This window comes from Crocodylus siamensis, chromosome 4 (genome assembly GCF_052110815.1).
Source record: "Crocodylus siamensis isolate JL-2025a chromosome 4, ASM5211081v1, whole genome shotgun sequence".
In the NCBI taxonomy this organism is placed as follows: Eukaryota; Metazoa; Chordata; order Crocodylia; family Crocodylidae; genus Crocodylus; species Crocodylus siamensis.
In genome coordinates this window covers 173,300,087-173,326,002 of record NC_143398.1, presented here as the reverse complement: position 1 = coordinate 173,326,002, position 25,916 = coordinate 173,300,087, and the positions used below count along the sequence as shown (strand labels likewise).

The window sequence follows — 25,916 nt, the reverse complement described above, 5'->3', positions numbered from 1 at the left end:
CTAGTTTTGTAAAAACACACATGCTCAGTTCTGCTCAGCAGATGAAGTAATCTGACTAGACGCATGCTCAGTCTACAGACTGCATGACGTAATCGGACTAGAAATTTCTTTAGAGAAGACAACCTGATTGGCTACCCGGTTGTCATAAAAGACTTGGGGGCCCCTCCCAAAGGGGGTTTAGCGAAAGGGGGTTAGCGAAAGGGAGAGGAAGAGAGAGTTTTTGGTTCTGTCAGCAGTGCTGACAGGGAAGATTCGTCCTGAGAGCAGAGGCTGGGCTGACAGGGACTGCTCCTCAGGACAGCTTTAAGGCCACTGGTCTCCTGTCCGAACCCTGAGAGCAGAGGCTGCGGCTGCAGGGACTGCTCCTCAGGAGGGAGACCACGCTCGACCTGCAAACAGATACTGCCTTAGCAGAGACTGTCTCACAGGGAGAGATCAACCCAATCCTGAGAGCAGAGGCTGGGGCTGCAGGGACTGCATCTCAGGAGGGCTTTGGGCCCACTGGTCTTCTCACAGCTACGATTCTGCGATTTATTCGATTCGTCTTGATCTGATTATTCTGTATTGATCTCTGGCTAACGAACTAATTTCCGGCTTCGACCGACCATGATCCTGATTGACCCGAACTGCTTCTCGACCACCGACTACAACATCGCTACACCCCTCGGCATCGTTCTCAATCAACTTCGGCATCACCACTGACCATCCGTTTTCATCCACTTTGGACTGGCGTCACATCGTTCTTTGCGTTTCAGTTCCGTTGTTTGTTTTCCCGATTAATGAGCTGTTGACCAGCCCCGGGACTATCGAGTTGGGCAGCCGCACCTAGCTCCGGCTAGAAAGCCAGGGCTCAGCTCGAGAACCTCGTGGGCCAACAGACCCCTTTGTCATTCGTACGTTCATTATCTAACTGTAACCGAAGCAAGCTTCTCTGCCTATGCTCCAGAAGCATAAGTAAAATAAAAATCCATCTTTCGAAACTGAAGCACGAGTCCACATACCGCTCAGACTCCTCGCTGCAAATCCCACCTGTTCATTCTGAAACCGCTCGGCCCACTGTGACCTTGGGGCTGCTGTTCCCCGACAAAAAGTAGGTGTGCTAACCTCTAATTTTGTTACTGAGGAATGGGAGAGGAGCAATGTGTGTGTGTCTCATTCTACAGAAAGTCTATCCTGGGTGTAAGAAATCTTTCCAGTGAAAGGTTTGCTTAAAATGTCAAAGTTTCTGTCAAATCTTTTGTTTTTGACACATCTGCATTTCCTGACCTCCACCCTTCCCAAAAAAAGCCTTGTCAAAAATATCCGAACCAACCCAATTGCTGAGTACCATTAAACACATTAATATTTGAATGGGTGTTCAGTAGAGAGAGAAAGATAGAAAAATTCTTGTGGTGCTATTTTTAGTTTAAAAAATAAAAGTTTCTCTGGCTATGCTGGCCAGCCAATTAGACAAACAAAACATACCCAATATCAGCTTCAGTTGCCTAGTCTTCCTAGTACATGCAATAAAATTATGTAAGTCCAATTATAGCTTCTGAAATAATACTCCTCCCTCAATTTAATCAACCCTGCACTAGCTGTTTCTATCTTTACTAATTCAATCATTGAGAATGTCAACCAATGATTTCAACCTACAGTTTAATGCCAGCTGTAATATTCTTTATTAAAATAACATGCCTATCTGGAAGATTATCAGCATCCAGTTCCCCAGCTTCCTGTTAATTATTGTAGGTCATGTAGGGGATTCAAGTCTCTTAGTATACTCACAGCACAGAGGCCATCCTGTATCCGTCCTTGCTATAATAAAGCTCTCACTCACCATTAAAACTACTGTAAATAGTTACCTAGACTCTATTATGTCTAGGTCACCATGCTCCAAAATACTGAAAGACAAGGTTAGGTAAATGTTCAATAGCATTTAAAAATATGGAGTGGGGACAATCCTGGGTTTGGGGACTTGGGTAGCCTGCCCTAAAGTGAGGAATAAATCTAACTCTACTAAGTTTTAATAGAAGAGCCCCTAAGGTTTCTTTCCAGTCACACAGCAGATTGGCAATAGGAGGCAGTGGAACAGCTGCTGCTTTTAGTCAAAGGACACTATTCGGAGCTTCCTATTACTCAATATCCTGAAATGAAATAATAGAAAGAGTAGGATGGGCAGTAGGAACAACTACTAAGAGATGCATCAAGAATGAGAAAAGGGAATGAGTCCCTTCTCTCGTATGAACCACCACTTCCTTCACCATGCCTGCCTAAGAATTAACAACCCCCCAAGACAAGAGGGGGGTGCATAGAAAGGATGGGGTAAACAGAAAGGTCACCAGTTTTCTTTCCTTTTGCTGAGGCAAGTAGACCTACTTCAACTTCTTTATTGCATGCAGTAAAACAACCTTAGGGGTGGGGGAATGTGACTGGGGCTATCTTTTCCTCCACCATTCACTGAAAATGTTACAGCATCTTCTCTTCCCTTTACTCCTTACAGTTACAGTGAATCCTGGAGAGGCTTATAATCCTCATAAGGAGGATCATTCCTGGTTTGGAGCTTGGTTCTATGTTTTAAACATGCCTCTCATGCATTTTGGACCACTAAAATCAATGGGGTTCCTAAACCAGCTTCAGAAGGCTTTGGATCAGGGCTTTTAAGCATATAGTATGCTGGCTTGTGAGATGCATAATACTCCCCCAGGAGATTTATCCAATAAAGGGACACAGGCTACTTCAAATGTGACACACTTGCATTCTCTCAGTAATCCCACAAAAAAGGGTACAAAATATCTTTTATAGACAGGAACAATACATCAGCAATTCAGGAAATAATTAGGTCAGCACAAAATGTCATCTAAACAAATTAATCCTACAATCATGTTAAAAAGTATAGCTCAGAGAAATCTTGCACCGAGAGAAACAAAAGTTGGCCACAGGGATGAGGCTTTATTATAACCATTACTGAAATGACTCTGGTCATTGTGTGTGTAAGGCACACACATTAAGAAATGTTTCTACAGGTAGATCCAACATTGCTATTCATGCAAGTCATTTACAAGAGAGGAATGTGGAGATAAGAAATGAAACCTTCACAGTTAGAACTTACTCTCAGGTTGAATGTGGCATGATTGCAGGAATGCAGATGACCATAAAAAGTATGAGCACAAAGTCCCTAGGAAAGAAAAGAAAAGAAAATCATCAAATGGGTTATAGAACATCCTTATAAACACAGGCAGCTTGTTTGTCTTGTCATGTGCAAGCACAGGTACATGCTATTTGGTGTGTTGAAAAACTAGCTTTTGCAGGCACAAAGTGAAAAAAAAAGTTCAATATAGAGGACGATACATATCTTCATTCAGGATTGCAGATAATAAAAAGTATGTTAAATATAATGCTAATAAGTTACAAAGATGTTATGTACACACCATATGACATTATGGAAATAGAGTTCAAGCTTCTTAAAAAGTGTTTTAATAATGATTCAATACAGTGTAGTGTCTTTTTAGACATTACATACACCCCTTTACCATCTTTCTGAAGAAATCACCAGCATGAAAAAGACTACATGTATGCTAGCCTGATCTTTGCAGGAGCTCTAATTTCCATTTTCCAAACACCCAAAGTAAACCCCATCTCTCTTCTGCTTAAGTCTAACACTGGAGATATTTAGCAAGCTCAAGAATCAAAACATATTTCCTTCTCTGTGAAGGACTGCTAGTCCCATGATCCATGGTTTTTGCTGGTCATCTGCAAGAACCGAGAAGGAATATTTGTCTTCCCAACTTCCTTGAAGCATAATTTATGCATTACTACGGGAGTATTTTTTAAAGTGGTACTGACTAACGGTGTTTTTTGCTGACATTTAGAAATATCTCAGATATTGGCGGGAGGGTCTTCTTTTCCCACTCAGGATCATATTGATTGCCCAATTTGGAGTCAGAAAGGAGTTTTTACCCAAGTCAGACTGGTAAAGGCTTTGGGGGGTGGGGGAGGTAGTTTTCTATTTTCTATAGTGTGATGCCTGGTTTTCTTCCTGGGATCCTCTGAGCATATATTGACTAATAACTTCTCTGCCATTGCTTTGGCAGGTCCTTGGTGAAAAATAACTCCAAGGATACAAAATCTAGTTCATGTTCTTGCAGCACTGTCTACCTACATTGGCACTCTACACTGTATTCCTACTGGGGCACCAACTTATATTTCCAAACATTTTTGTAATGGTCATGGAAAACAAACTTGGTTTCTGTAAAATAACTTACTGCATGACAGGATGAAATGGTCCTGCATAGCAACACTGAAAAAGTAAATTCAGAGGTGCTTTCAGTTTTGTTATACAACATATCATAAACAGAAATGAAATTTAATCGCTAATAATAGTTCAAAACAATCTAATATACTCTTCCAAATTTAAAATTTGACTATTTCCTTCAACAATCCCAGGAGAGCTAAGATGTCTACTGTAATTGCATATATAAAATCTATATAACCAAGCCTGCAAACAGTAACTGCTGAGCAGTAGAGCTTGCTACAGTGAGCAGCAACATTGAAATCAAATGGTAATTAGTGTTTTCTGGAAGAGATTTTATGTTAAGAAAATGTTGAGTTTTCAAAGTTAAGCACACAAAACTAAGTCACTAATGACAATAAACCATCTCACTCAGGGCTGTACATCTTGCTTTTCAATCTTTTTACCATTTGATTGGGTAGTAGTTCATAATTAGAGTCCTCTTTCAAGGTACAGTTCACCTATATGCAGGCAGTCAGTATAAGGTTCAGGCTTAAAATTCATTTAAGTAAATATTTTGAATAGCCTTTGTACAGAGATGAATTTCACCCTCAGCTTGCTGACTAAGCCAGGGGTGAATGAGCCAGGAGTTTCAAAACACAGCCCTTCGTGGGGCTGTCATAGCAATGGTATGGTTTTGCAAAAGCTTTTTGGAAGAGTGCCTTTACAGTTTGTATAACTTGGCTGCTGCAATGTGAAAAATACATTTTAAATGCCTAGAACTTGCTTCTACTAGGTTTGCAGTAATAGTCCCTGCTCAAGTCTAGGTGCAGTCAGAGCCATTGCTGAACTCATCGGGTATGTGCAGACATTTGCCGCAACTGATCTACAATCATGCAGCTTGCATTAAGCAGGGATCTGGTTTTCCCTGATAAAAAAATCACAAATTCTCTAATAAACCTCCCACATCTGTGATTAAAATGAAAGGTCCCTCACTTCCCACCACAGCCCCCCAACCCTGCTGGTGCCCCTCACTCCCCACCGCTGCAACTCCCTGCCCACCCTGCCAGCCCTCCTGGTTGGTGGCCCTTAGCTGCCAGGGCTATGGGGCCAAGGACCCAGGTCTACAGCCCCCTATCCCTAGCAGGAGGTGGCAGCTGCTGCAGCAAAGCAGAGCCTGGCTCCCCCACTGCTACCTGTCTGCTGTGGGCTTGGCTGGGGGGGCGGTAGGGAGTGGCTCCCCGCCATTGAGTGCACTCCTGGGGGAAGCAGGGGGGACTTGTGCCCCCCAGATCAGTGAATGGGGTGGGAACAGGGTTGGGAGCAGGGGTGGGCACAAGCTGCCCACTGTGGGCTCAGACTTCCATCCTGCTTTCCTCCCCCGGGACCTCCACAGCCCAGCAGGCATGACCCAGTGCTGCAGGGAACAGTGGGGCTATGTTGGGAAGGTGCTTGCCACTGTGAGCTCCATGCTTCCGTGGTGAGGTGGCCCCTGCGTGCGCAGCAGCAGTGAGGGGCACAACTCCATACTGCTGCCTTTGCTGCTTCCATGCATGCAGGGGATACCTCGGCACCACAGAGCTCCCAGTGATAAGGAAGTCAGTGTGCAGCCCCACTGTTCCCTGTCATGCTGGGTTTTACTCATTGGGCTGCAGAGGCCCCAGGGGAGGACAGCAGGGTGGAGAGTTCAAGCCTGAAGTGGGCAACCTGCACCTGCCCATGCTCCGTGCACAGATCTTGGGGATATGGGTTCCTCCTGTCCCCCAAGAGTGTGCACAATGGTAGGGAGCTGGCCCTACCTCCTAACCCCCTGGACAGCTGTCCACAGCCCCATCCCACTCCCCACCGGGGCTGTGTGTCTATGCATTGCGGCCCTGGGTCCCAAGCCCCACATACTGCCCAGCTGGGCAGCAGCACCAGCCCCCCAAGTCCCTCTCTATGGGGGCCTCAATCCCTCTCCCACTTACCTATGGGAGCTGCTCTCCAGGCTGCCTGGTGGCCATGTGCATACATAAACACATAGTGCCCACTGCCTGGCTGCCCTCCTCCCAGCCTCTTGCAGTTCCCCAAGGTGGAACTCTGCTAGCCTGCAAAGAGGTCTTTGCAAAACTGCAAAATCCCAGGGTTTCTCTATTAAAATGAGAAACCCACATTTTCCTCTGGTAAATGGGGAATCAGTGTTTTTCTCTGTTTTCCTGTGGGAACCTGAAAACCTGGTTCCCTGATGATCATTGCTCAGGAACAGCCTGTGTACATGTTCACTATGAGAACCGAATCTAAGTAGGTTTGGGGAGAAGGGCATGTAGAACTGGGGAAGGGCCAGCAGGTGGCTAGTGGGTTTTGGTGGAGGAGGTGGGTCTGCAGTGGGGGGTGGGGGGGTTGTCTTCGTGTATGAAGGGAGTCAGGGGAGGCTAAAAATAGCCTGGTCAGGATGGAGGTCTAGGAAGAGCACAGTCTTGGGGCGGGGGCAAGTGACTGGACTTTCCCAGCCCTGGGGCTACATTCTGAAGACCTGCAGATGTTTGGTAGATCAGGGCAACCTGTTCCAGATCCAACTTAGGTCATCTCATTAGGTGATCTAATTTAGATCATGATGGTGATTTTTTGCCCAATTCAACCCCCCCAAATGTCTGAGTAGATCAGGACTTAGATCAACTAAACCCTAGTTAGACAGATTTAAATGTAACGTCTGTACATACCCACAGGGTATGTCTGTACCAGATCTTTGACAAACCTTGACCCACCAAAAAACAAGTCTGCCTTCTCATTCTTGTACTATACTATGTGCACCCAAACTCTTAACAACCAGGCAGAGCAGATGGGTGGGGGAGGAGGCAGAGAGCAGCAAAGGTGCACAAATTCAGCACCCTTCTGAGGAATGGGTGTCAGGAAAGGTAGTAGTGAGTAGGCAGGGCTCAGCAGAGAAGAAGTGAATCCAGGATTCAGTTCAGTAAGATGAATTTCTTTGCTCACCCAAAAGATTTTATGCCTTCTCTGGCTGAGGACTGAGGTGGCACAATTGATGTAAAGATTGTTTGCATTACAGCACTTTACACTCACTGGTTTATTGACAGTTCTTTTTGCCACCAAGAAAACAAATCTGTATGCTAGATATTTCATTGAACCACTCCTTTTACAAGAGTGGTAGAGGCACGTATTTGAAATGCAGTACCGAATCTCATTGAGGGAAAGAATCGGAAAAAGAACAGAGCTTGCATCAATATTTTGAAGGATTCTCTATTTCAGGTACACTATGTTCCCCTGACATCATTGTCAAGATCTGAAAGAGCATCCTGTGATTGGGGACCCAAGGGTAAAAAGAAAAAGAGAGAGAAAGCGAGAGAGAGAGAGAACGCGCAATATTTAATATAGGGGTCTGCACTTATAAAAGAGATGTAACTTTATTCAGTTTTTCCCTAAGGTATCGACTATATCTACACGAATACAGTAGTAATTGATAAACAGAACCATTGATCCTTGGTATTTCTAATATATAAGTTTGTAAACCCATGGTTAGATATCTTCTATTCTCTTTGGATATTGCCCAATAACCACTTGCTGGGCATATCTACATGAGACACAACTGCATGGTGGTTACTGTGCACATATTTAGTACTTGATTATACAAGTCCTCATGCAGATCAAGTACTAAATACATGTGCGTTAACCAGAATTATTGCACAGTAGCTCAGGTGAACATCTTTTAGTGACATTGCTGCACAGTAGTGTATTAATAGTGTTAGTGCTGTGACATGCTACTGTGCAGTATTATTTGGCTACTGTGCAGTCAGTATCTTGTGTAGAAGTGCCCTCTGTTTATGCAAGTTACAGGCATGAAAATACATCAGCAGCATTCATTGAAAGTGAACAAGTATTGAAAGTCAAGCCTTGGTTGAAAAAAACATTTCTATACTTCCTTATTTCATAATCTTTAACTAATACTATAAGCAGCTTTTAAAAACAACACAGAAATGTCCTGTGGTGCCTGTTGAACTCTCAGCTTTTGCTAAATCTAGATGTTAGCTGCTTTTCTGGGGTTAGTCACCTGAAATATCTGAGACGCTGATGAAAAAACAGTTTAGCTCAAAAGAAAAAGTGGCTTTAGAATGAAGTTTGCCCTTTTTGCGGGGAATGAAAAGCTTCAACAGGTAAGCTTGAAGCAAGCATCTTGAAGTATTTAAACAAGGAATCTAAGTTCAAATAATTTTCTAGGTATTACTTGTACCAGAAGTCAGATATTTCATAACCGATAATGAAATTCTTATCTTATTCTTAAAGTTTTGCCTCCCTGTTAAGTGAATCAAACAAAAATTGGGCAGCTTATAGAGAGTTTTAATCTGCATTCTGTGTTTCTTTGCATCTGTACAATTAGTGAGCCAATTCATCGATTAAGATGGCAGTTGGACTTTTCTAATACGTATTCAGTTGCCGGTTTAACAAAAATGTATGGATACACAATCAATTTATATAAGTATGAAAAATATTGCCTTTTGCAGGCTTTATGCTAATATTGCTCACTTATTTGTTAGCCAAGATAAATTGAAATATTTTCTGTATTTAGAACATCATAATTTAGAACATCATAATACAGGTGAGAGATTCCTAAAAAAGACTGTATGCTTTACCAGACTGAAAAGTTTTTTTGAGAAATACATTATAATAGGTTGAATTAAATATACCATGTGAATGCAGTAGATCTTTCTTTTCTAAATTTATCCTTCATGATCTTTTAGATGTGCACATCCAAGGAGGCTTTTTAAAATACCACAGACTCCAATAAAAACATATATACTATGTCTTGGATCACCTAGACACTCTAATGTCTTGAAGAAATGCATAAACCTGCAAGAACTACTGAGTGCACTCAAAAAAGTATTTACACAGCACAGCAGTCCTCAATATGTTTGGTCACTGATTTTTAAGAAAACGGTTTCCATGCCTATTTTTATGAAACTTTAATCTGAAACGGGTGATTCTCAAGTAGAGGGTGGGATTTCTGATCATGCATATTAGAAGAAAAGAGATCTTTAGATGTAGATAAACTGTCCTCCAGTCTATAATAGCAGTTACACTAGTAGTTGTGGCTTTTATCTGGTATGTGAGAAATCCAGTTAGAAGTCCCTGCTCTGTCTAGTTCTCACCATGGACTTCAAACTGGATGGTCTACATTCCAGGTGAATACCATGTCTATGTCCAGACCAAATTTTAAATGTATGCTGGTAACACAAGAGTTAAGTTTGATCATGCACAGACAAGCAGGCAAGGCCTATGGAAAATTCCACAGCGTGCCCAGCATGTGCCCCTGGGTGACCTGTTGGCTTGTCAATCAAGTGTGACCTACTTTTCCACCATGCGCATGCCCAGTCATATATAGCATCTAATAAGAGGCATGCTCAGTTTGGCTAAGAGCATGACTTCATAGAACTAGAAAATTCTTCAGAGCAAGCAACCTGATTGGCCAATTGGTTGCTATAAAGGGCTTGTGAGCCCCCACCTTTGGGTTTGTTCTCTCTGTCAGTGTGGTGGTGGGTGTGTAAGGGGAGACTGTGCTCGACCTATAAGCAAAGGTTGCCTTGGCAGGGACTGTGAGACAGGGAGAGAGCGATCCAGAGAGCAGAGGCTGCGGCTGCAGGAACTGCTCTTCTGGTGGGCTTCAGTTACAGTTTTGTTATTTGTTCTCCTATTTCATCAGCTGTTGACCAGCCCTGGGACTACTGAGTGGGCAGCCGCACCTATCCTTTGGGGTAGAAAGCAAGGGCTTACTCGGGAACCCCGTGAGCCAACAGCCTCCTTTGTTGTTCATTCAATTCGTCGTAACTGTAACTGAAGCAAGCATCTCAACCTACTCTCCAGAAGCGTAAGTCAATGGATCTGATCTGCTTTGAAACCAAATGAATCCGCGTACCGCTCAGACTCCTCGCCGCTAATCCTGCCTGTTCGTTTTGAGCCGCTCGGCCCACCGTGACCTTGGGGCCCTGTTCCCCGACATGGCATCATGAACAGGATTCGAACCTGATCCTGTTCCTCAACATGGCATCACGAACAGGATGCACGGGAGGCGAATGTGAGTCTGAGTTGCTTCAGAGCTGCCCATGGCGCAGCGGAGTCCGTCTGTCCGGTGACCCGGACGACTTATGGGCCCATATTGTATATCATCAGGCTGCAAATCTGGCTGCGAAGATGATTTATGGGTACCTGTCCCTTCGCGGGACAAGCGGAAACGAATGGGCCGTACAGCTTAGCCCTGGAGCCCTGGGGTGCGTTATGCAGGACCCCCGGGCCGTTTATCACCCAAGGGAAGAGACCGGGTCCACTTCCCCAGTCCGTGTGAAACCCTCGGGCACGGTAATCTCCAGCCCAGCCCACGAGTTAGCCCAGTGCGTGAGGTATATGAGGGACTGTTCCCCGACAGTCTACTAGATTATAGGCTATTGTGAGGTATGCCTTGCAATCTCTCCTTCTGGAGTTGCTGCCTTTGGCATAGTTTCATTAAATATTAACTTGAGCAGGAACCTGAATCTGAGTCTCTCATGTAACAGCTGAGTGCATGAACCACCGGGCCATTTGTTATTCTGGATGCAGGCTGTTGCAATGATAAGAACTGCTTGGTTGCAGACATATCCTGGGCATATCATAATGTAGTGATCACTTTGAAAGAACTGGGAGGTGTCAAAGCCATAAGTGGGTAAGAATTGGTTGTAAATACTTTCTATTGGGTATCTCCTTAATCAAGGAGTAGCTTCCTGGGGGAGTTTGAAAGTTGGCAATATAGTCAAGGAATGCATATAACAGATTAAAATGGTAACGGTCTGATATGCAAAAGAAAGGAGCAATATCTAGCTGTGTGACTACACGTGTTAGCCAGTGATTGGATGGTTTGAACAAGAATGCCACATATACTCAAATCCAAGCTGAGGGTTATTTCCCTATTCAACCTGGGGAAAAAGTAACTTTGCCTTAGATTTGAGTACCAGCCCAGGCCAGGCAGTTGCTGGTGATTGGCTCCAACTCCACCCCCAAACAAGGGGAGACCACAGGGTGCAGGTTGGGGGTAGCAAAGGGGACACTGCTTCCCAGGGGGAGCGCAAAGAAGATGCTGCAGCTTTAACTCCTACACCCACCACTGCTCCCTGGTCAGGAACAGAGCCATTGTGTGCTCTGTGCCTTGAGCCAAAGCCAGAGCCACCATACTGGGCAACCAGCAGAGGGGAAAGCATGGTAGAAGGCAAGTAGCAGTGGGGACAGGCACCCGGCTGGGGGCACCCACTGAACGTGGGCAAATAGCATGGAGGCAGGTGGGGGAGACAAGGGTCAGGAGGCAGGCTTCCTGTCCCCCTGCTGCTTGACCCATGCTGCTGCCTTCCCCACTGCAGCTGTTGGAAGATGACAATTTTAAGATAACCCTGTATTAATTAGCTTCTATATATGATATAACTAGTTTATATTTTTTCCACATACAGAATCTAATTATTGGAGGATCATCTTAAATTCAAAGTCATCTTGCCTATGGGTCAATATGATATCTGTATACAGTTGCATGGCCTCAAAAGAGCTTTGGATTTTTGTACCCTGCATTTACCCCTGCTGCCAGCTGAGCTGACCAACCAACTAACACTGAAAAAAGGCTAGTTGGTTTCTAGCTGGTAGCTTTTACTCATTTGTAAACATGCAGTACTGAGCCTGGAATAAGTGTCCCTGGAAACTGAAACACTGGAGTGTTTTAATCTGTCTCTGATTTTATTTTTGCCAACAAATTTTGGTCCTGGTTTCAAACTGATAAACAAAAAAATATTTTTTAAAAACTGCTAAAGTTTTTTAAAAGGTCTGAAAAAAATACTTCCTGCTTTCAGTTATACCTGTTGGTACTTTCACTGTCATTGTGTTCTGACAGCAAGTTCAAAGGAATATACATGTGCAAACGAGTGTATGCATTATGTTCAAATAAATATAAGCCTTTTCACATTCAAAATTAAAGTCCTAAATCTTTTAGTTCCTCCTTTAAAAATAACAGTAAACAAGTATTGCATTTCATTTATCTGGTGCTTTTCATCTCAGCCTCTCAAACCACTTTAGAAATAACACTCATATGATGTAGGCAAGCAGTAATTTACTCCACTTTCCAGGTGGAGTAATTGAGACAAGGCAACTAAGTGACATGCCCAATGTTACACAAAATAACTGTAGCAAAGATGAGAATACAACTCAATTCTCTCAGCTTCTAGTCTCATGTATAAACCACAATACCAGCATCCCTTTCAACAGAAAAAAGTTTGTTAGTGAACTGCTTGGGTTGGGGATTTAAGCATGCAAATGTTAGTAAAATCAAAATTAAACTATAGCAAAATTAAGATATAGCTCTGCCCATCTCGTGGACATGCTGCCTGTTAGAGTGCCCTTGAGCATATGGGTCTTTTCTGGGAAGCCTGCTTTCTAAACCAGAAACACGCTAGCTGTTTCTGTGTGGTACATGGGATAGCAAACTAGCACTGATGATGACTGACATTGCCAATTAACCCACTCCCAACTTAATTAAACTGCCCAAGCAGCTACATCTATACTACCTCCAGTTTAGAAAGCATTCTCCCCAGATCAGAGCAGCATGCCTGAGGGTGCCACTGCTAGCGACAGTAAATTAACTATGTAGACATAGCCATTAATTCTGTAATATTACACATAAAAATAATGGCCCAACATTGAATCAGCGCATACATTAATGTTGGTAATATCATTATTAACGATAGAGAAGGAACTAAAGAAACCTTGCTTTAGGGACATTTGATTCAGAATTTTCTCACTTTTGTGCATTTCAATTTTCACCTTAATGCAGCATTAATGTACATTTTATAATGAGCACACTTCTAAGATAAGAACTTTCAAACTCAATCTTCTTAACTGGGAAGAAAAAAACATATATTTCCAGACCTAGACCTTCTATGCTGAGTCAGTTCAAAGTGAACCTTAAAGGCTCTCCTATAAAACCCTAAACCAGGGGTTTATAAAATAGAAATGCTGACAGACCACATTCATGCTACTATAATATAACCCGACTCCAAGATAAATGTTTCATGAATTAAGAAAGTTGAAAAAGCTTTTCTGTTCAGCTTTGTTCTTGAGATGAAAGTGAATTATCTTTTTGTCTTCTACCAACGCTTGGGTTTCTAACACTGTAGTCTGCTAAAACCCTTAACTAGAGGCAGTATTTGAATACAGACATGACCAATTGGGATTCTCTCCGCAGTGAACTTTTGCAAGCTTCATCAACTCTAAACCAATCATTTAAAAAAATTGCATAAGGAATAGGCATGGAGGAAATATAATTTTGTGACCTATTTACTAATCATTTACAGAGTTTCTTTGCATTATTTAACAATAACAAAAAACAAGAATTCTTCCCCATAAGGTTTTAAAAATAGTTGTAAGAAAAGCAGGCTGCTAACAATTTGACCCTGAGGCTGTCTTTAGATAAGGAAAGCTTGAGTGCCAAAACTGTAGAACCTTTCCTCAAGCAGTGTTGTCAATGTTTAGACAGGGTCAACTGAATTCAACCCTTCTGAAAATGAAGATTTTACCTTGTTTATCAGGTGTCTATAATGTAGCTTACTTTGCTACGATGGCTGCTGGATCAGTTGACCCTTTCTGCATCCTTCATCCTACTGTTTCCAACAGTGCTTGACAGGGCTAGACAGGGAGCCATTTTTTTTTAACTCCAGTACTCATTTATCTATAGTAGTCTCACTGCTGGGTCAATACATGAGCAGGAGTTCTTCAATCATCCCACACCCAATCAATTTAGAAAAAAGGGGCCACCTATGTACGACACCAAAATGTGAGGTCACCACAGACTTTCCTCTTTATAATATGATTATCTCCCCCTTTTTTATACATCTTGACCAGCCACTAAATATTTAATATTACTGACATTTAAATCAGCATTATACTTTAGCAATACACACTTTTTAAATGATTCCAGTTTTCTTGACATCACCATTTCAGATGAACAAATCAGACATTAATGCACTGGTCTTTACTTAATTCAGATTTTTTTTCATTAACTTTTCAACTGGAAGAGCTACAGATTTTGTTTGTTTCATCTGAACTAGCTCCACTGCATAGGGGTATGAGAGGTGCCATTTCAAATTAAGATATGAAATGAAGGTTTTGTGTATGCACAGCAAGATCCCATGGAATTTTTTGAAAGTATCAGAAATGTGGGGGGTTAGAAAGGATGTTAAGAGATTGTTTGGTTCAGCCCCTTCAGTGAGACAAGATCAGGTATATTTCAATTATTTTTGACATGCTTGTTTAACCTGTTCATAAAAACTATCAGTAAAAGAGATATCACAAGCTTCCTAGGTAGCCTGTCCCAGTATATTACCACCCAAACAATTAAGAGTTTTTTCCCTAATATTCAATCTACATCTTCTTAGCTGCAAATAAAGAAAAATTCTTCTCATCTTTCTGTTAGTGGCCACACAGAGCAATGGAGAACGGTCCTCTTCATAACAGGCTTTTTATAAAGAAAAGTTTCTACTCGGTTTTTCTTTTCTAGAGGACACAAACCCAGACCTTCAAACTTTTCACATAGGTCTTGTGTTTTAAACTTTTATTTTTGACTGTTTTGGTAAATTATTGTTATTAGGGGGAAATGCAAGATTAAATTCAAAGGGATTTCTAGTAAACTACACTGTATATGTCTAAACTCTATGTAATCTAACCTCTAGTATTTTCCTCTAAGCTTCTGCCAAATTTACTCTCTTGATATTCTCAAAGAGGCAAAGTGTCTACTTAACTCTCTCTCCTTCCTCCACCTTATTTTTCAGTCCAGGTGATTTCCTGCCACTTGAAGGAAGGAGTCTGGCTATGCAGTTCGAGAGATGGCCTTTGACACAGTCTCCCACCCCATTTTCATTAAAAAGCTAGATGACTGTGGCACTGATGCCTACACAGTCAGATGGATTGCAAATTGGCTGAGGGGGCACACCCAGAGAGTGGTGGTGGATGGGTCATATTCGACCTGGAGGGATGTGGGCAGTGGAGTCCTCCAGGGCTCAGTCCTTGGGCCTGCACTGTTCAATTTCTTTATTAGCGACTTGGACGAGGGGGTGAAAAACACCCTGCTCAAATTCGCTGACGACACCAAGATTTGGGGTGTGGTGGGCATGCTAGAAGGGAGGGACAGGATACAGCTGTACCTGGACAGGTTACAGGGGTGGGCAAATGGGAATAGGATGGGATTCAATACTGACAAGTACAGGGTACTGCACTTGGGCAGTAAGAACCAGCAACATACCTATAGGCTGGGGAACTCCCTTCTCAAAAGCACAGTGGCTGAAAGGGATCTTGGAGTCATTATCGATTCCAAAATGAACATGAGCCGCCAATGTGAGGACACGGTCAGTAAGGCGAACAGCACCTTGTCATGCATCCACAGATGCATCACAAGCAGGGCCAAGGAGGTGATCCTCCTATTCTATGCGACACTGGTCAGGCCACAGTTGGAGTACTGCGTCCAGTTCTGGGGGCTGCACTTTAGGAAGGATGTGGACAGCATTGAGAGGGTCCAGAGGAGGGCCACTTGCATGATCCAGGGACAGCAGGGCAGGCCCTACGAGGAGAGGCTAGAGGACCTGAATCTGTTTAGCCTTCACAAGAGAAGGCTGAGAGGGGATCTGGTGGCCATCTATAAACTTACCAGGGAGGACCATCAGGGAATGGGAGAGACCCTGTTCACACGAGCACCTCCTGGAGTAACAAGGAATAAGAGCCATAAGTTGTTTGAGAGTAGATTCAGGTTGGACATCAGAAGGCACTACTTCACAGTCAGGGAGGCTATGATCTGGAACCAGCTAGGTGAACATATCGCATTGACCTCCAACAGTGGTGCTCAACCTTCTGGCCTCAAGGACTGGAAAATTAGTATACAGCCAGACAATGAGCTGGATCCATGGGGTTGGCAGCAGATCAGGCCCCGCATGCCTGGATCCTACTTTGTACTGCTGAGATTGGGCCCATATGCCTGGATCCTGCCTTGTGCTGTTGAGATTCAGCCTCTCATGCCTGGATCAAGGTCAGGGCCCTGCATGCCCAGATCCTGTCTTGTGTCACCAGGGTTGGACACCATGGGCCCAGATTTCACTTTGTACCATCTTACCCCATGCACCTGAATCAGGCCTTGAGCTGTTCACGCTCCCAGGGCAGCCATGACCCCTGGTTGCAGGGACCCAGCTGTGTCCTGACAATCAGTGTCCTCAGCTGCAGAACTCAGGGTCCTCATGCTGCCATGAACCAGAATCAAAAGCTGCTGGGGCTGAGGGTCCCCTCAACTGCGGGACTCCCAGCCCCAGATGGGCATGATACACCATCACAGCTGGGAGCCCTGTCAGGTGATGGGGCTCCGAGCTGCAGCAGAGACCCTACTACACTTGCGTATTAAAGCTCAATAGCAATCAGCTATAGAGTTTGTACATATCTTCAAGGTCCAGCTTTATAGCTTGTTGGAACTTTTTATGATATGACAGCTACTCTGCATGTGTAGCTGGTCTCAGTTAATTGCACAATTAACCAGTTAATACCCCAATACCTGTAATGTGTAGAGGGGGCCTTAGTGCTCATCTTAGGTAATTGTATTCACTCTATTTAAAACATCTGCTGTAGTTTAAGGGTTCCAACTAAAAAGGCTGACTGTAGAAGACAATCTGTTAATAAAGATAGCTAGTTCCATCTGGTTCACTGCAGTTCTTTAACTCTGCTGGTGCCACATGTGGAATGAAGCAATCAGGGCTCATGGTAGAAGTGGTATCTTTTATTAGACCAACTATATTTTTGCAAAAAAAAAAAAAATCTTTAATTGTAAGCTTTTGGGCACAAACACCCTTCATTAGGCATCAGAGAAAAGATTGTACAATGTCTCCTGGATAGAAATGAAAGTTCATATTTCACAGGAGTGTTGAAGGTGTGGTAAAATCTGTTCAGAAAAGTTAATTGTATATGCAGATTAGGCTCACAGAAAAATTGGAATAGTCTGTTTACCTCGAAGTTATTTGTTGGTAAGCAAGATGATTTCATATTTCCTTCTGGTTATGTTGTTTCGCATTTCACAGAGCAGTAAATGCATAGAGTGCTCTTCTGGGCAGGCATTTCTTATCTGGTGAGGTGTCTCTGAGCTCTGTGGTACAATCTACAACCTTTTCTCCAATGCCTAATGAAGGGTGTTTGTGCTCAAAAGCTTGCAATTCAAGATTTTTTTTTGTTGCAAAAATCAAGTTGGTGTAATAAAAGATATCACCTCTACCACAAGTCCTGATTTCTTTTTCCTCTAGACCAATATGGCTACAACTGGGATACCTGACACATGTGGGATTATACTAATCCCTCTAGAGAAAGGCAGTTTATTTCTATTGCATTGAAAGTTTACATCACATGAACTCATTATTCCAAAATTTAAAAGAAATGTATTCTCACAAAAGTTATGTAGAAACAATTAGGGCTACTTATGCTCTGTGCCCTGAGTTTTGTTGTTTCAACCTAAAAAGGATCCATGCAGAAAGATCAGTTATAAACCACGTGAAATTGCTGATGGTGCATAATTGGAGAAGGGATTAATTCAGTGAAAGCAGAAAGGAAATTCAAAAGGATTTATGCTGGCTTTGTAAATGAGATGACATGAAGGTGGATCAGCATACAAAGGAATATATAAGTGGGCTTGAATTATATATAAGACATAATGAGAAGTCCACTGAAAAATGTATTAACTCATTCCCCTTCAAATCTCAGGAGTAGAGGATTGTGGATTCAATTGTTTGGCCCTTGGAGTAATGATTCTGTGCCAGATCAATAATGGAAAGGGGCCCATTTTGGGGAACAGGTTTGAATGCATTACAAGTCTGTGGAAATTAACAAAGGTAGAATCTCTGATAAGATTTCCACAGTTGTTGTACTTCTGTGATTATAACTTCTTGTTTGTGTTCAATTACTATTTTTAAAGCTGTGCCCTATATTTCATCTTTTCTCCCTCTGACTCTCAAAACCAACAATTCAAATTGTCAAAATGGTGCAGAATCTCGGATTTTTTATGAAAAATCTCTTACCATTTTATTAAGTGAAATTTCTTGACGAGAGTTTACACAATCTCACCATCATTAAACCAGAACTACAGCATTGGTTCCCAAACCAAAACCACCGATTAATCTTGGTTCAGACTAGAACAGTATATATTTGGCTTCTCTAAAACAAAAGGAACTGAAACAGGTTGGAAAACAATTCCAGGCAATATATCGAAGTCTGTTTGTTTAAAGAAACTAACAAAAAAACCAGACAATTACGGATGACTTGAAGGATAAAGAATGGTTAACGGGCCCCTCCTATTTTCAAAGTGTCACTCTCAACCAAAGTATGATAATAGGGACAAAGCTATTCACATCTGACAGCTGTATTTGTTTTGTTAATTTCTATTTATATTAAGAAAATCACTAGTAAAAATATTGCATTTACACTGAGAATTTCCAAGCGTAAATATCTCTGCAATTTTTATTAAAGTTCTTGGTTATAATTTGTACTTATTATTTTATACTCTCATGTCTTGGCATTTGTCCTGCAAAATCAAATGAGTACACATATGCCAATGAGTGTTTGTCATATATTTTATATTATCTTCATTAATCTACACGGTGGGTTGATTGTGCTATAAAATAAAGATAGACTGACATATATATAGCTATTTCATTGTCTAATGGCTATTTGTTGGCTTAGATGGAAAGAACTTGTGATCTCATTTCCCATTGGCTACATACCCATAACCCCAAATGGCACGCACCTTAAGACTGTTGGCAGGGAAACGAAAAACTACTAAGAATAGAAAGTAAATCTTTTTTTTAGTCAGGGTTCAGATTCCCTCAACTTATTATCACACAATTTACAAAACCATTTCTATTCCGGGGGTAAGGACCCTGCTGACCTGAATGGTAATTCAAGAAAGGTGACAGATAACAGTCTTTTAAAATGGTAAATGTATTTAGTTAGCTGATCCCTCTCCTCATCCCCTTATATGTACACACAAAATAGCTACATTAAAAATACACATTCAATAAAGATTAATTTAAAATTCAAAACTGAAAAATAAAAATTGATCAGTTCTACTCGTCAAAAAATGTAACTTCACACCAATTAGAATTCTTCAAGATAGATGCTCTATATGTATCCCAAGTTAGTGGACAAGGAGAATTTAAGGATATTTCATCAAAATTATTCCTACATATTCAGAATGACAAATTTTGACAATACTTGCAAACTTCATTTTCAACTAATAATGCAAAAATAGAAAATGGGAGATTGTAGAGAAGAAGGAAACAAGAAGTAAAGGGAATGTTTGTTTCAAAGGCTGACATTTAATCTAACAATATAACAATAACTCGATGGTACTTCCCATTACTTTCTGTAATAATTATAGTCTGAGTTATCTGGCTTCTGTGGTTGTTCAGTCCAAGATACATTAAGCATCACAAATAAGGAGCGGACTCATTATCACCATAACCACCAACAGAATACATGATATATATAAAAAGATATATTGTATTTTTCTGGATACACACCTATCGATCCTTGGAGGTTTTTAAAGCCCACCTTGACACAGCCCTGGCTAGAATGGTCTAGTTGGGGCTGGTCCTGCTTTGAGCAGGGTGTTGGGCTAGATAACCTCCTGAGGTCCCTGCCAACCCTAATTTTCCATGATTCTAGGATTATTATAACCTATGACTATTCTAATTATAACCCTATGTTTATAGGATGTACCTGATCTATAATATAGATATATATTATATGATATTTCATTGATTTCATAGACATCAGGGCTGGAAGGGACCTCGGGAGATCATCGAGTCCAGCCCCCTGCCCAAAGGGCAGGAAGTCAGCTGGGGTCATATATATTATAGATATCCCATATATATATATATTTTAGATCAGCATCATCCTGTAAGCATATAGGATGCTTACACACATTCAATTAGATAGCAGTAATATATTATAGGATAATACTGATCCTGGTCCTATTAGCATAATATCCTATTAGTTTAAATCACAGCACCTCATTCTTCAGTCTGTTCACTTGCAAAACTCTCAATGACTGCATCACAAACTCCAGTTTCTATACCCACACATTTTAGGCACAGATAGAAGGTACCTAAACACATACTTCTGACTTTTGACACAAGTAGGCACACTGAAAGTACTATACCAAATTGCAGTCCAGGGATTTTTAAAATTGTTCAGTGCTGGCCTAACTCTACTCCCATTAGAGTTCCATAGTCAACTTTAGGGAAAGCAGGACTCTGCCATCACAAAGGTTTTGAAAATCCAACTCACAATATCCATAGGCCATGCAGCTCCTTAATAACACTAAGAAAATAATGTTTAAGTATTATGATTATTAAAATACATGCCATTTACCTTTAAATAGTACTTCAGACATACAAGAAAGGGGAATATATGTATTATTTTCTGTCTAGAAAAACTGGCACTGCATTTGATGACTGCACTCACAGGAGTGCAGACTATGTAATTATCCCTGTGAGCTTCAAAAGAGCATGCAGAGAGGAGTGAAACCAGGAAATATGAAATGGGAACACCCAATGGCAAAGAAAATGTTAAAACAAATTATTTGATAAACCTTTTACAGATAATAGGATCAAGGACCATTAATAAAAGGGGGGAAGTAGCAAACCTGATGTGCAGCACTTTTCTCCGAAAGATTTCTTGCCTGATGCTGACAAGATTTTGAGAAGAAAAAACAGAGTTGTCCAAAACTGATTTTGCCCCACTGGCACTTGCTCCACCCTACTGTAACTGTCACAGGAGGCTTCTTACAGTCCAGATTTGGCCTGGGGGCTAGAAATATTCCATTGGTAGAAACAACCACAGAAAAGAGTAATTCCAAGTAGTTCTTGAAAGCACTTCCACTGCTCTGTAGAAATATTGCTGCACAAATGCACCAGAGAGGGCTTGGGCAGACGTTCAGTATCTCCAGTGAGAGTCCACACTCTCTCAGGAGAAGCCACAAATGTACAGAAGTGTGTAATTTTTCTCCCAGAGTAAAAATGGCCACCCTGGGACAAAAATAACTCAGGAATAACATGAGCGAAGTAGCTCCCAGGCAGCCAGTGTGCTTTGCTACTTTTCCCTCCCATGGGGGGAGGAAGGGTGTGCCAGTCCCAGCCAAGTACAGGGAGGCAGAACACAGCCTCTGAGTGCTTTGGGTTGGAAAAGCTCAGCACTGATGCTGAAGAACTTAGGCGGCATGTTCTGCCCCTGGCTTGTCCCCTTCCTGGATCACACTGCAGTACTTTGGAAGCATACAAATATACTCCTTACCTGAGGATACAGCATGGGGAGGGGAAGACTGGAGGCCGCTGTGCAAAGCACAGACTCTGCCCACACCTTTCCTGATCCTGAGGATCCCTGCCTACATTCATTTAAAAAAAAGAAAGAAGCCTGCAAAGCTCTCTGGGCTGCATGCTCTAGGGACCCCGGCAGCCGGGTGTCCGCACTGCAGGGTGTTTGCTTCTCCATGGGTGTGTCTACATGAGACAGTGAGTGTGAAGTTGCCAAATAATACTGTGTAGTAGTGTGTCACAGCACCAACAGTGCTAATACACAACTGTGCTGTAATATTAGGCTACTGCACAGTAGCCTCACTTAAAAGGTGTTTGCCCGCTACTGAGCACTAACTCTAGTTACTGCACATTTATTTAGTACTTGATTATAGAAGTACTAAATCAATGGGGGCTGGACTTGATGATCTTCTAAGCTCTAGTGTCTATGAATCTATGAATGCACAGCAACCACCCAATCTGAACTTTCATACAGGTCAGTTTTCTCTCAGGAAAAAAAACCTGGGAGAGCTGTCCTGGATGATTTGAATGTGGGTATGCAAATGAGTGTGCATGTATTTTATATTATACATGGAGGGGAAAAAAAAAACTTATTTTAAAGTTGACATTACTGGGGATGCAGCCCTGAATCATTGACCAAATTTATTCTGTCCATCTTACACTCAGTAAACATTTGGGCATATTATTTAAATATATTGCAGCAAGACAGCATAGACCTGATGCCTACATTCCTTCAGAAGTGACTTACTATGAGTTTTGCCTAAGTAGGCTTCTGGATTGATCCCTAAAAGATATAATGAAAAAGAAAAAATATAAACATGGTAGGCTTATATTATAGTAGGTCTATCATTTTATATAGTCCCCATGCAAAAGAATTTCAGCCTTAGGTTTTTACAAGTTATTAAAGGCAGCCTGCTCCATAATTGTTAGTGAAATAATCTCCTTGACACATACATGTTAGGAAATAGAGGTCTCATTAACAAAGCCTCTAGTCTTTATTAGATCATATAAATAACCAAGCAAGCCTGCAAAAGATCGATTACAGCCTTTAAACGTTTACAGGGTCTGTGTTTAATTAAGAGTATTTTAATATGCAAATCAAGTCTTTGTTAATGTTAGTCTGCCTGGGCTCTAAACAGCTTCAGCTGTGAATATGGAAACTGCATCCTATTTTTGTTGTTCTTTCTAGGGCGGGGGACTGCAGAGGAAAGAGTTGAGTTGTGCTACCAGTCTCTATTAAGGCTTTCAAAACTGCATTTCTGTTTACCATTTGGAGAAGAAGGTCAAGAAAGTGCTCAATGTAGCATAAAATCTAGCTGAAATGTTATACATTTCTTCACCCACTATTTTTTAGAGTGCTTTAATTAATGCATTTTCTTCAAAGCGAGTAACCCCTCTGGGAGCATCTTTTGATGAAAATCTGCCCTTGTTCTGTGCAGTGATTGAATAGATTGGTTCATAACATAGACCACTGTCAATTAGAAGCTGATATCAGGACATGATTTTTTTCTTTCTCCCTAGGGAACTGGAAGCCTCCTATGTTGAGAAACCAAGGCATTACAGCAAAGCCTCAGGAAATTAAATGTGAAACAAACAAGAGCAAGAAGAACACAGCCTTCATCAGCATGATGGGAGGAGCAGCTACTACAGAATAAAAAGCAGGAAAGGGAGAAAACAAATATCTGTATTTTGATACTTGGAGAGCTAAAATTAAAGCTTGAAATCTCACACAAATTTGTTCTGAGAAAGAAGTAGGAAGAGCCCCAACAAAGTGCTTGTAAAATCATCTCTCTTTTCTCTTCTCTATATTGTGTCTTCCCCTGCTTCTACAATGAACTCCAAGCCTTACCTAGAAAATCATTCACCATTGTCCAATATTGATTTGCTGTTGAATTCTTTGGGATTCTATACTGTGGGGGAAATATAAAATGTTTCTGTTTCTACATACCCCATTCCAAAATTTAAGACTGGACTTTCCCCCCCCATACCAATGTATTTCCTTTTTAAAAAACTGTCTGTGTGTAGTCTTGGGCAGCTCAGTGGGAACAGGCATCAGTTTTTCATCTTTGATCCATCTATGATATCACATTAGACATTTAAAAAAAATTCCAGCTACAGAGGAGGTAATAGTCATAAGCTCCACATTGTACAGATCCACTCCTGACCCACAGCTTATAATGGTATCACATCCATGGGCAGACAAGCCATTATTAGAGTCTAGTCTGGAGAATTAAAAATAATTTTGTAGGTAGACAGGTATCAGCCCTTGTCTCAATGTATTATACAGAACAGGGATGGCTAACCTGAGGCACGGCTACTACAAGTGGGAAGGACAGGCTCCGTGCGTGGCACGCAGCAGACTGGGGAGGAGGGAGGCAGCACAGTGGCAGCTCTGGCAGGGAGCAGAAAGCATAGCAGCACATGAGACAGGAAGCACAAGGCAGGAAGCAGAAAACAGAGCACTTGATAAAGTAGCAGAGAGTGACTGGATGGGACTCGGGGGGGTCTGCGGCTAACACGTGGCACATCTGCAAAAAAGGTTGCCCCCACTGATAGAGATCACCACAGCGTGTAGAAACAGCCGCTAGAATATTGTGTGTTGATGGTACCTGACCCAGCTGGAACCAGTCCAAACCAGTTGAACTAGTTGGCACTGGTTCAAACCGGTGTCAACGAGTTAAAACCATTTGGAACTGATTCAAATCAGTCAGAATGGATTCAAACTGGTCAGAACCGCTTCCAATTAGTTTGAACCTGTTCCAATAAATTCCAAAAGGTTCCAACCATTTCAAACCGGTTTGAACTAGTTCCATGTGGTTTGAATCAGTTCTAACTGGTTCTGGATGGAACTCGTTCCAAATGGTTTGAACTGTGGTTTGAATTGCTTCAGACTAGTTTGAACTGGTTCAAAATAGTTATGGCCAGTTTGAGATTGAACAAGTTCCAACTGGTTCTGACCAGTTTAAGTTTGAAACAGTTTTGACCAGTTTAAACTAGTTCCAAATGGTTCCAACCAGTTTGAACTAGTTCCAACTGGTTTGAATTGGTTCTGAACAGTTCCAACTGGTTCTGGCTGGTTGACCCGGTTCCAACAGGTTCCAACTGGTTTACATGAGTTCCAACTGGTTCTCACCAGTTAGAACCGTTTCCGACCAGTTCCGACTGGCTAAAACCAGTTCCGATTGGTTTAGACCAGTTCCAACCAGTTCCAGCCAGTTTGAACTGGTTCCAACCAGTTGGAACCAGTTCCAGCTGGTTTGCACTGGGCCTACCTGGAAGTGACTGGTTTGAACCTGTTCTGACCAGTTCCGACTGGTTTGAACTGGTTCTGACTGTTTTGAACCAGTTCTGACTGTTTTAAACTAATTCTGACTGGATCCGACTGGCTTAAAAAGGTTACTGACTGGTTCCAACTGCTACCAACAGGTTAAAAATGGCTCTGATTGGTTCCAACCAGTTCCAACTGCTTCCAACCAGTTCCAAACAATTTGAACCAGTTCCAACTGGTTCTGAACAGTTTGCATCAGTTTCGACTGGTTTGCACTGGTAACGACTGGTTCAGACCAGTTCCGACCAGTTCAGACTGGTTTGAAATGATTCTGACTGGTTTGAACCGAGTCCAACTAGTTTAAACTGATTGAAATGGGTTTAGACTGGTTACAACTGGTTTGAACCGATTCCGACCGGTTCCAACAGGTTACAACCGGTTTGAACTGGGTCCGACCGGTTTGCATCAGTTCCAAGTGGTTCTGACTGGTTTGCACTGTTTATGACCAGTTTGAACCAGTTCCAAATGGCTTGAACCGGTTCCAACTGGTTCCAATTGGTTTGTACCAGTCCCAGCTGGAACTGACTGGTTTGAACCAGTTCCAACCACTTTGAACTGGTTCTGACCCGTTTGAACAAGTTCTGACCAGTTTGAACTGGTTCCATCTGGTTTGCATCAGACCAGTTCTGACTGGTCTGAACTGGCTCTTATCAGTTTGAACCAGTTTGAACTGGTTGCAACCAGTTTGCACTGGTCCCAACTGGAAGCAACCAGTTTCACAGAATCATAGGGCTGGAAGGGACCCAAAGGATCATTTGGTCCAGCCTGTGCATGAGCAGGAAATACATCTGGGGTCAGATGACCCCAGCCAGGTGACCGTCCAGTCTTCTCTTGAAGACCTCTAGGGTAGATGATTGCACCACCTCTGTGGGGAGCTTGTCCCATAGTCTCAACACCCTAGTTGTAAAGAAGTTTTTCCTAGTGTTTAGCCTGAAACTATCTTCCAGGAGTTTGTGGCCATTGTTTTTAGTTTTCCCCGAGGGCACCCTGGTGAACA

The 25,916-nt window shown here is 42.1% G+C and overlaps 1 protein-coding gene across 1 annotated transcript in view; it reads right to left on the bottom strand.

The window, feature by feature from the left end:
• The window catches only part of SPAG16 (sperm associated antigen 16), a 947,700-nt gene that overhangs the window by 240,651 nt on the left and 681,133 nt on the right, over positions 1-25,916 (bottom strand). Inside the window, exon 14 of the mRNA XM_090041227.1 lies at positions 3,092-3,157. Within this exon, the coding sequence (XP_089897353.1) occupies positions 3,092-3,157 (66 nt within the window). The remainder of the gene's footprint in view (positions 1-3,091; positions 3,158-25,916) is intronic.